Source organism: Anoplophora glabripennis, unplaced genomic scaffold (assembly GCF_000390285.2).
Source record: "Anoplophora glabripennis isolate ALB-LARVAE unplaced genomic scaffold, Agla_2.0 scaffold989, whole genome shotgun sequence".
In the NCBI taxonomy this organism is placed as follows: domain Eukaryota; kingdom Metazoa; phylum Arthropoda; class Insecta; order Coleoptera; family Cerambycidae; genus Anoplophora; species Anoplophora glabripennis.
Window position 1 is genome coordinate 30730 of NW_019417467.1, and position 11725 is coordinate 42454.

Below are 11725 nucleotides of genomic sequence, written 5' to 3' on the forward strand. Positions count from 1 at the left end.
ACCTATTTCAATACCAAAAAATGAAAACAGTAGTATTAACTAAATTATGATTAAATAACCTAACTGTGACACCGCTGCAGAATATCATATGAAGCTACATTCATTGATTCTTTAAAACATTTTTATCAATATCTACGTCATACAAAATAAACCGTAAGTACGCGTGCCAAACTATTGTTTATATGTTGCTAGGATACGGTAGGAATGCGGGCCGATGATTGCGTACTCTACCGGCAATTTGGAAATTTAAAACTGCTGTGCTATTCCAGTAGCGGTCTGGAGCGAAGCTATATTGTCTGTGTTACGACCATTCATCATTATTGTATGATGTGGCGTAAGTAGGTACTCTTTTTTGCCGAAATACCAAATTATTCACTTTTCCGAGAAAAAAAGATTTGAAAACTAAATATCTACCTAATTGTTACTCTAATTTAAAGTTCAGTAAAATTTTTACTGAAATTTTTACGTCACGGTGTAGAGAACTAAAAATACAATATCACGCGCAGAAATACACAAGATATGCTTCACAAATGCATAGATTAATTCATGTGAAAATTATATTTTTGCATAATCGAATGCCCATAAAAAGTGAACTAATAATATCTAAATTTAAAGTGTTCCTTCTTATGGCTTGCAATTAAAAAAATTAATATCAAAGTAAAAATTGTTGTTATTTGATGTGACTTTTTTATTTGTAATTAGGTTGATCAATGTATCGTTACTTAGTAAGTGGTAATCACAGCCACTTGCAGAATTACTTAGTTAATTAATTAGTTGGTTCTACCCAGTGATACAACCCAGTTATCTGCATGTAAATATCTTTTGAACAGTAATTGAAAGATTCTAAATTTTATGAGAATCCATGGAGAACATATTTTAGGGGTGATTATTGTGTTAGAGAAAACTTAGCAATTGAGACAAATCAACAAAGACAAAGGAGTTTGCTACTATAATAGTTAAAACACAAACCATAAAAATGGAATTATGTCGTAGAAGTCACTCCATTACTTTACCAGGAAATTATTAGCAAATTTCATTTGTAGAACTAATGTATGGAAAATTTGTTTCGCTATATCCGCTGTATGTTAAATTAACTTTTCTATTCTGCATTTATACAGGTGTAATTAAAATATTTGACTATATTTTAACAGTACACTATACAACAAAAATTATATTATGTAGATGGATTTATACTCATAAATGCATGTATTAAAATTTATTGAAGACTATATAGGGTAAGTACCTTATTCGGAAAAGGTACTAGTGACTAAATTTGGGGCCTGTAACGCCTGGACCTTACTTTAGTCTTGAATGATATGTAAAATTAAATAATTGACTATTAAATGAAACCTCACGAACTATGAGTAGTGATTAAATTTGATAAAAGATAATAGACACTTTATATACTTCAGATATCATAATAAGTTGTTATTTATGTATTAGGTATATGCGTACACATCAAGGATGCGCTCGATAATAATTTTTATTATTCTCATGGCAGTGGCGCTGACGGAATGCAAGAGAGTGTTAGGAATTTACGGGCATCCCGGCAAAAGCCACCAGACATTCGGAGAGGTGATATTGACGAAATTGGCGGAACGAGGTCATAAGGTCACTATGGTGAGCGCATTCCCATTGAAAGACCCGATTCCCAATTACAAGGATATCTATTTAGATGGTTTCTTAGAAGAGATCGATAGTAAGTAGAACCCACTATAGTTTGTTTAGAAATTAAAGAGAGTAATAAAAGCTTATTATGTATGCAAATCGTAAATAAATGTAGTACTGGTGCTTATATTCAATATTTTTATATTATGTATAGATGAGGTGTACTTTTAAAAAAACTTTGTGTGACCGGGTTGTACTAAATTGTAGCAGGTAGCTAAAATTTAATCCCCGACAATCCGTCTTTGTCTATGCCCCTTCAATTTCTCGGTCCATTTCTCTTATAAGTAAACAATATAAAAACAGCATTTCAAAACATGAGGCTACTTTAAGCATCATAACCGGGTTAAGAGGGATTTTAGTAATTCAAATAAAATTATTCAATATTATTATCAAAATATTTATTTAAATTTAATGAATAGACTTTTATTCCACACAAAAATATATGTATTTTGAAAATTCAAATTATGGTGAGTAAATGTAGTGTTGTATAAATGTACAATAAAGAAAATAAAAAGGTAGGTATATTAAAATTCATCCTCTGAATATTCTGATGAATTATCTTCGTCTCCTAGATTGATAACGATAGGTTCCACAGTAACGTCAATTAAATTATCGAGTTCCCACATTTTCTCCTCTTCTTTTTGTACATGATGTATACATCTTTGCCAGTTATCTGCAGTTACTCGTTCCAAGGAATTTTTTAACAAAATTTTCACGTCACTTAATTTAAACGTTGTACTATTTCGCGCTACATCTCCTTTTACCTGCGCCCAGACTAATTCGATTGGGTTAAGTTCACAGTGATAAGGTGGTAATCGTAGTACCGTTATTTGGCGATTTGTTGCCATTTTATCGATAACATATTTTTTCTGATCTTTATTAAGATTGACAAATGTCAAAAGTTCCTTTTTCACCATATCTGTTTCAAAAGAAATGTTTTTTCCGGATAACCATTGAATTATATCGGCTTTCCTCCAAGCAGTCGTAGGCGTCCGCTCGGTCTGCCGTGAATTGTAACTGGCATTATCCATGACAATTAGTCGTTGTCCTCTGAAAGTGCACTTAAAATTTTGTTTAGCGTTGGTATTTCTTTTTTAAAATAAAATGAGAGTACTTTTCTGCGAATGACATTTTTGAAGAAATCATCTATAACGACTTTTGACCTCCTTGTAGATGATTTTGGGGGAGTTACAGTATTTAAAAGTCTGTAGATAGTCGATTTTCCAATCCCTGTCATTTTTGTTAGCATTAGTGTTACCCGATAATTACCTGAAACGAAATATTTACCACGCCCATGGCCGGTTCTTATCTCGGGGTTTTATTACTCTCTTTCATTTCCAAACAGGCTATAGATCATATTTTTAATGTGGGGAATTTTCCTAAACCCTAAATTTATTAATGCATGGCTTCCGTTGTGTTCAATAATAACTTGAATATTATTTATAATAATATTTTGCCAATTTCTAATTCATTGAGATACATTTCAACATAATTTAATTTTTTGCTATACAGGATGTTTCAGAATAACGTAACATAAATCCCAGCGGTAATAGAACATCAAAAAAATAAGAACTGTATTTTCCTATGAATCCTGTCTTTTGTTTTTAGGATACAGGTGTTTTATTTTCTTTTAATTAGATTTGTCACTATTTTCAAAATCGATACATCAATTTGTTTTTTTTATTAAATTTTTGGACAGACATTTTTGAAGGAATAGCTCAGTTTGTTTAGTTTCAAAATAAATTATAAAGGTTTGTTATAAATATTTTAAATCACAACTTTTTTTAAGGTTGGGGTTTTAGGATCCTTAATATGATTTTCTTATGTACTTTTTGATTCCACACAAAAAACATATATTTGCCAAAATTCACTAAATCGCTATATTTTCGAAGAAAAGCGCAAATATTAAAAGTATGTCCGCTAGGTATTTATTCCCCTCAGATTTGTTTTTGTTATTCATAAACTTTATTATTCAATTAATATAGAACGTGACTATAGAAGACTTTTTTTGTGTTATTTAATAAGAAACGAAAAAGTCTTGGCTACAACATACATATGTTCAGAATGATTACTGTTTTCTGCTTTTTTTTATTTTCTTGAACGCCCTGTATCTATATTAAAAACAAAAAACGGCATGCATATAATTGTAATACCTCTCAGATTGGTGGTATGTTATTCCGATACACTCTAGATATTTTAAATATCAGCTTTTTTACACTGAAAAAAAAAAATATATTTTTTTTTTCAGTCGAGAATCGATTTAATTAATTTAAAAAAATATACAGTTTATTCAACACTCATATGCTATTCTCTTGATATTAATTTAACAAAATATTTCTCTTGCATGCTAACATAATATTTATTCAAATCGACATAAGTAATGTTCATCACAGAATACATATTTTAACCGTATTCATAATAGACATAATGTTTAATATGACAAATTAAAATTATTATTGCAAATAAATATACATATATTAAATTAAACATATTTGCAACCTCAAGATTTGCGTTTAACTTGACATTGGTTAAAAAAAACACGTTTAAATCAATAAAAAATAGTCATCTAGTCAAAAACAGTAATACCTTGAATTAACAAAATATTTCGTTCAGTTTTATAGACATTGGTCTGATCTACTAACTGACAATGCTGACAACAACTGGGCAACCGTCGTTACAGTTCTTTTCATCGTTTTGAGTGTTGTTATTTTGCTTCGTAGTAAATAACTGTAATTTTAACAATGTAAGTTTCCTCAAAATAATATTTGTATTATTGTACAGATATAATTACTGGAACTGTTTTGGACAAGAGTGGTGTATTAAACACTGCATATAGGCCGTCAGCCCGCTGCAAAAAACCGTATGATTTCTCCACATATGCCCTTCAAGGTATCGTTAATTTATCGGCATGCTGACCAATCAACAAGTGGAATTAGCCGGTAACCATGGAACATGCACCGGTAAAGGTAATTGTTAATTGCAAAAAAATCACGTTTTACAATTATATTTACAAACATGCCGGGAATAAAAAACGGGAGTTTAACAACAACAATTAATCGCAAAACGGTCGGCATATGGGTACAGTGGAACAGAAGGGTCGTGTGACGCCCTTAAAAATGTAAATAAATATTGCATTTGTCAATGATAGTTATACGTATGCCTATTCGAAATTCCACGGTTATTGGCATAAAATGCCCAATTTCCAAAGAGCATACGGTTCCCGAAGGTTTAATTAATTTCACACCTGTATGACTGTGTATTAATTGCACAGGTATGACAATGATAATGTCAAATTAAATTAAGATTGCAAAATTACTGTTTTATAATGAACTTTTGATTTCCTAAAGGGCATACGGTTATCGTGGAACCCATTCTAAAAAAACTGTTTTAAGGATAGCAAATTTTTAGGTTATGTTTCAACGATAGCGTCACGTGTGCCATTGTTATTTTTGTTGAATATTGACATAATTATGCAAGTTTGACAAACGGCATACGAATCAGTTGGAACGAAATCATGCTACCTGATAAGATAACGACGCGAATTACCAAGCGCATTGCAAACGATAGTGCCACGTATGCCATTGTTATTTTTGTTAAATATCTACCTAATTATGCAAGTTTTTTTAAACGGCACACAAATCGGTTGGAACAAAATTGATTTTGTCTGATACGATGGCTGCGTGAATTATATCTATTTATGAGTTTTAGCATACAAATTACTACATCATTTTTGAGTTCTAGCCGAGACGCGGCATACCTGAGACTTGGAGTATACACTTCATGGGTTCCCTCATCCCTTAAATGCTGCTCGCTATTTGGACCACAATGCGCGTACAGGGTTATTCACTATATTTTGACCCCCTTTAACTTTTTTGTTTTTAGAGTTATACCTAAAAAAATGTGAAATACAAAAGTTACACGATTTTTTATTCGATTTATTATTTCGAAAATTATAGTAGAAAATCAAGTGAAGTCCAAATAAAATAGTCGCAGAACTTTGTTAATTTAAATGGAACACCCTGTATATTTTTTCATATTTAGATAGAACGCTCCCTGTCGAACATAGTCATATACAAGTTGGGTCCATCTCCAACAATAAGCGAGATACTATTAAAAAACGAAAAGAAGGTTTTTTTATTAATAAAATAAGACATCTTGTAATTGTTAGACCTCTTTCAAGCATGTATGCCTTTTTCGCAATTACGTAAGTATTTACAGATGTATTTGTAATTTATGTATTTTGACATAGGATATTGATAGGAATGCATATCGGTAGTTTAACTAAATCTAAAATTCTAAAATCTAAATTTAAGTTAGTCCGTAAGAGGCCTAATTACTCATGGACAATGTTATACAAGGTTATCCAAAATTCCCGGTACAGCAGAAAAACTTTAGAAGAAAGCATTTTGGGAAAAAATGTTTCAGAGAAAAATGTAAGGATTTTTCCCTGGCTATCTGATGGTGATCTTAGATTTGACCTTGACTTTGACCTTGAAGGTCATTTGAAGGTCAAGTCAAGTTTTTTTAATGGAAACCCCTATCTTTTATTGCGGATTTGGAAAGGGCAAGAAATTTTACGTCCAAATATGGTCTTGACCATGACTTTGACAATGACCTTGCTCTTTCCAAATCCGCAATAAAAAATAGGGGTTCCTATTTAAAAAAACTTAACCTGAGCTCCAAACGGTAACCTTGAAGGTCAAATCCAAGGTCACCAGTAGATAGCCAGGGAAAAATCCTTACACTTATGTCTGAAACATTTTTTCCCAAAATGCATTCATCGAAAGTTCTGCCATACCGGGACTTTTGGAAGTTGACCCACATTTGACTTTGAAGGTCATTGTCAAAATCATGGACATATTTGGATGTAAAATTTCCTACTCTTTCCAAATCCGCAATAAAAAAATAGGGGTCCGCAATAAAAAAATATGGGTTTCCATTTAAAAAACTTAACTTGACCTTCAAATAACCCTAAAGGTCAAAGTCAAGGTCAAATCCAAGGTCACCATCAGATAGCCAGGTAAAAATCCTTGCACTTTTGTCTGAAACATCTTTTCCCAAAATGCTTTCTTCGAAAGTTTTTCTACAGTACCGGGACTTTTGGATAACCCTGTATGGTAGGCCGTGACAATGACAGGTAATGTAATGACAACAATATTATTGTTTGGCAGTTTGTATTATTATTTAATTAAAGCAGAAGTAGAAAATTGAAATATTATAGGAATTAAAATGGAGTTTTTTTATTCCTAATAATATTTAAATTTTCTACTTCTGTGTAACCCATTTTAATTAAATAATAATACAAGCTGTCAAATAATAACAATGTTGTCATGACATTACCTGTCACTGTCACGGCCTACCATATAATGTTGTCCATGGCCTAATAAGTGAGATTTAGTTAAAATATCTATAGCTACGCATTTTAGATCCTATCATTTGATTTATTTCAAAGCGAATACGGTTTTTAAGTTCTTCCAAATCACCTGGTCTGTTTGTGTACACACGCGATTTCAAATAGCCCCACAAAAAAAGCCTAGAGGTGTTAAATCAGGCGAACGCGGAGGCCACTCGATTGTTCCGCGTCGCCCGATCCACCGGCCAGTAAACGTAAATCAAATCGATCCGGGAATGCTTGAACGAAGTGTAGACGGCGTTTACACACGCTTAGGACAATGCCAAATGGTACAGGGTGGGCAATTCGAACAATTTCGCTAGACTTACACAAACATTAGTGTAATTTTACTCGTTTGAAATGTAATTTTGTCAACTTTGTCCTTTTCGGAGCCATTAATAGTGTAAGTAGACAATTATCACTTATAAGAACTTAAGGTGCGTTTTTCTAAAAAAAATTGTTATGTAAGACATCGAAATTTTCACACCGTTGTTTAGATAATTATCACTGTCATCAATTTCGAACGAAAAAAATATGCGTTGTCATTTAAAAAAAAATTATGTCATCGCTGCCGTAAGTGGATTATCGAAAAAAAAAATTTCCACATAACAAGGTGCCCTGGATCAAATAAAAATCGACGGGTCTCACCGTTTTTCGAAAAAAAAATTGTTTAACGAAAATATGAATTTTATGCAGAACTTTTTTACCACGCTGTATAGTAAGTACTTCGAAAGAATATAATTTGTATATTGAAAATTTTAATCCCGTCAGATTCTTATGCGGTTGAGAAACTTGCATAATTACGCCAATATTTAATGGTAAATAACAATGGCATACGTTAGTACTATGGTTTGCAATTCGTATGCCAAACTTGCATAATTATGTCAATATTTAACGAAAATAACAATGGCATACGTGGCACTTATTTGCAATGCGCTTGGTAATTCGCGTGGTTGTCTTATCAGATAAAATCAATTTTGTCCCAACCGATTCGTATGCCGTTTGACAAACATGTATAATTAGGTCAATATTTAACAAAAATAACAATGGCATACGTGGCACTATCGTTGGAACATAACCAAAAAATATGCACTCTTTTTTCGCGTATGCCAGCAGGTAGATCCCTTACAAACTGTATGCCGATGATTTATATAATTAATCTCATCGTAATGGATGATATATTAAAAGGGCATACGTGGAAATATCATTGTCATACCTGTGCAATTAATACACAGTCATACAGGTGTGCAATTAATAAGACCTTCAGGAACAGTATACCTTTTGGAAATTGTGCACTTTATGACAAAAACCATTGAATTTCGAATAGGCATACGAGTAACTATCATTTACAAATGCAATATTTATTTACACTTTTAAGGGCGTCACCCGACCCTTCGGTTCTACTCTGCCTGTATGCCGACCGTTTTCCGATTAATTGTTGTCGCCAAAATACCGTTTAATATGCTCGGCATGCTTGTAAATATAATTGTAAAACCCGATTTTTTTTTGCAATTAACAATTACCTTTACCGGTGCATGTTCCACGGTTACCGGCTAATTGCACTTGTTCATTGGTCAGCATGGCGATAATTAACGATACCTTGAAGGGCATATGTGGACAAATCATACGTTTTTTTTTGCAGCGGGCTGACGGCCTAATAGGTTTTATGTTTGACTGCTAATGTCTTAAATTGATAAAATTATCATAATTATATTGTACTGGAAATTATTTGTAAATATGTATGAAAATATATTAACTGATAACGAGAAGCAAATATTTAGAATTTGATTTTAACATTGTTGTCTTTCTAGTATCTACAACATTTATATATTACTTATTTATTTATTTATTTATTTATTTAGACAATACACTACCCTACAGAAATTCCAATTACAGGGTAGGTACAAACAGAAAACTACATCATACACTACATATGAGATAAGTAACAATACAAATATTACATACCTAAACAATTAGACAAAACAGTATATAAATGAAAAAACAAATATAATTTAATTTGTAAATGTAACTTTTTTGGCTATATTACAATTAAAAATATCAAACTGATTTTGAAGCAGATTATATTTATCACACATTTGAAAAATAGGAGAGTATTTTTGAATATTAATTCTTGACGTAGGTAAATAAAACAATGAAGAAAAACGAGATGATAATCTAGGTATATGAAAATTTAACAATGAAAATAAAGAAGGACAGTCAATTGCGGTATGTAATAACTTATATAAAAATATCAATTGCGCAATCGTTCTACGTTCTTCTAAACTGCGAAATGAAAATCTATTTGAAAGGTCACATTGAGGGATACCAATAGGTGGATAATTGCCATCCTCTCTAAAAACTGCAGCCTTTAAGAAACGTCCCTGAACTCTTTATATATTAGTTATGTAAATATTATATTAGGGTGACACACAATGCAAGAATACTCTAATTTAGATCTTATGTAATAGATATAGGTGCATCTACATTCATTTAAAATACAGTTATCTCAGATTCATAAATTAAAATTATAGACAAACTAAAAAAAACGTATATGTATAACACTATTTTTATTTTATATTTTATTAAGACAGTGTGTTGTTTAAAAAAATAATAACAACTTTCCGCAATAACTCAAAAACCCTTTCAGGGAGTTAGGTAAGTTTTGGGTGAAGTGTACATCTATTAAAGATCATTAAAACTACATGATTCTTACTTCGATCTGACGCCAGGGGCAGCCTAGGCCAACTTCTCCTAAGGTCATGTCTTCATAACTTTTGCATATCCTATTTTGTGTAATTTGATTACGTTTTCCTGAATCTGCAATCGATTCTGAACAAAAAATGGGCTCTTGTTTCATAGCTCAAAATTGTACCGTTTTCGAGTAAATTGGGTGTACTACTGCATAAGCTCGTAGAAAAATGCATGTAAAGGTTTTTGAGTTATTGCGGGAAGTTGTTATTATTTTTTTCTAAACAACACAATGTAACTTAAGAATTTTAATTTTATTTTGGTCCGGTCGATTCCCTGGTAAATTTTTGTACGCTGATACTGGAGCACCCTGTATACAGTGTGTCCCCGTAATGGCTTAACTGCTCTTGTAAAAAACAATTAGTTTACATTTTTCGACAAAATGTCATTCTTCACAAAAATTTTTGCTTATCCTGAAACTTCGAAAATCAGTTTCAGAAAACTAAAAATTTATACGGGGCGTTCACAAAATTGGAAAAACCAAAATTGCCTCAAGGGTAAAGCAGCCTTATTTTTAGAGCTACTACAAAATATTATTAACAAAAGTTGTTTCTAATACTTAGGAAAACTTTATACATTTTTTTTTCTTCCAATATGAGGCAAATGTTATGCGCGAAATTTTAAAATTCTTTGGACATGCGATTTTATCGTCGCCCCCAGTTTAGTAGGTATTTCATTCTCTGAAGGGTTTTTAGTATTTTAAACATGAATAAATTTATAAGTCTATGCAGGTAGTGGATTCATATGTTCAGAATAAGTCGCTCTTTTTACTTACAGACGATGAACGTCTGGCTTCATATTTGTTCTTATAATGAGAAGAAAACATTTTCCAAAAATGTTTGCAATAATATTTGCAGTATATGTATATAGATTAATAGTTAATAGTTAATATTTCTCTCGAATAATATTAATGAAAAATATTTCATTATTCATAGGCGATGAGAAGATTTACCTAGAAATGGGAAGTAACATCTTCTCGAACTTCTTAGGAGCATTTAAACTGATTTGGCACTTCACTAACAGAACATTCGGACATCCAGCCATGCACAAACTGATACAGTCTGGAGAAAAGTACGACTTAATCATTATGGACTGGTTCATGAAAGACGCAGAACTGTTCTACGGGAATATCTTCCAAGCACCAATTATATTTACCTGTTCCTTCGGAGCTCAGGCAGAGGTTAATTATTTGACCAATAACCCCGAGCCATACTCATATGTACCTGTTAGTGGATTCTCATTTACAGAAGAAATGAATTACTTTGATAGGATAGGTAACACACTGGGTGCACTGTTTTTGGAAGCGTTTCTGTTCTATAACAAAATTCAGCATCAACGCATTCTCAACAGTTACTTTCCAAATGCTCCAAGTATTGATGAATTGAAGAGTAATGTCGATCTCATTTTTTCCAATAGCCATCCTACTTTTGAATCACCAAGGCCTTACGTACCAAATATCATATCCATTGGTGGTGTCCACGTCCAAGAACCGAAACCATTACCGCAGGTTCGTTTAGTACTTTATAATCGATAATATTTAAATACTGTCTATTGTAGGATTTAAAAGAGTTTTTGGACAAGTCTCAAGAAGGAGTTGTGTATTTCTCACTAGGGTCTCATATGAAAATATCTGCACTACCATCAGACATTCTTAAATCCATTCTACGGGCATTTGCTCGAATTCCACAGAATGTTTTATTAAAATGGGAAAAAGACGAAGTTCCAGAGCTACCTCGTAATGTGAAAATTCGGAAATGGATGCCACAAAACAGCATTTTAGGTACGAATACGTTATTCAAATTTTACCAGAAAAATTCTATTTCATATATAATAATGAATCTAGCTAGCCATTTATTAAAAAACATTTTTTCTTTCATCTCCATAATAATAATAATAATAATAATAATAATAATTTAT

At 31.9% G+C, this 11725-nt stretch overlaps 1 protein-coding gene across 1 annotated transcript in view; it reads left to right on the top strand.

The window, feature by feature from the left end:
• The first annotated feature begins 1452 nt into the window (after positions 1 to 1452).
• LOC108912612 (UDP-glucuronosyltransferase 2B15) overlaps positions 1453 to 11725 on the top strand; it is a 16780-nt gene continuing 6507 nt past the window's right edge. The window contains exons 1-3 of the mRNA XM_023456335.1: positions 1453 to 1699; positions 10744 to 11315; positions 11366 to 11588. Coding sequence (XP_023312103.1) covers positions 1465 to 1699; positions 10744 to 11315; positions 11366 to 11588 — 1030 coding nt within the window. The 5' untranslated portion in view covers positions 1453 to 1464. The remainder of the gene's footprint in view (positions 1700 to 10743; positions 11316 to 11365; positions 11589 to 11725) is intronic.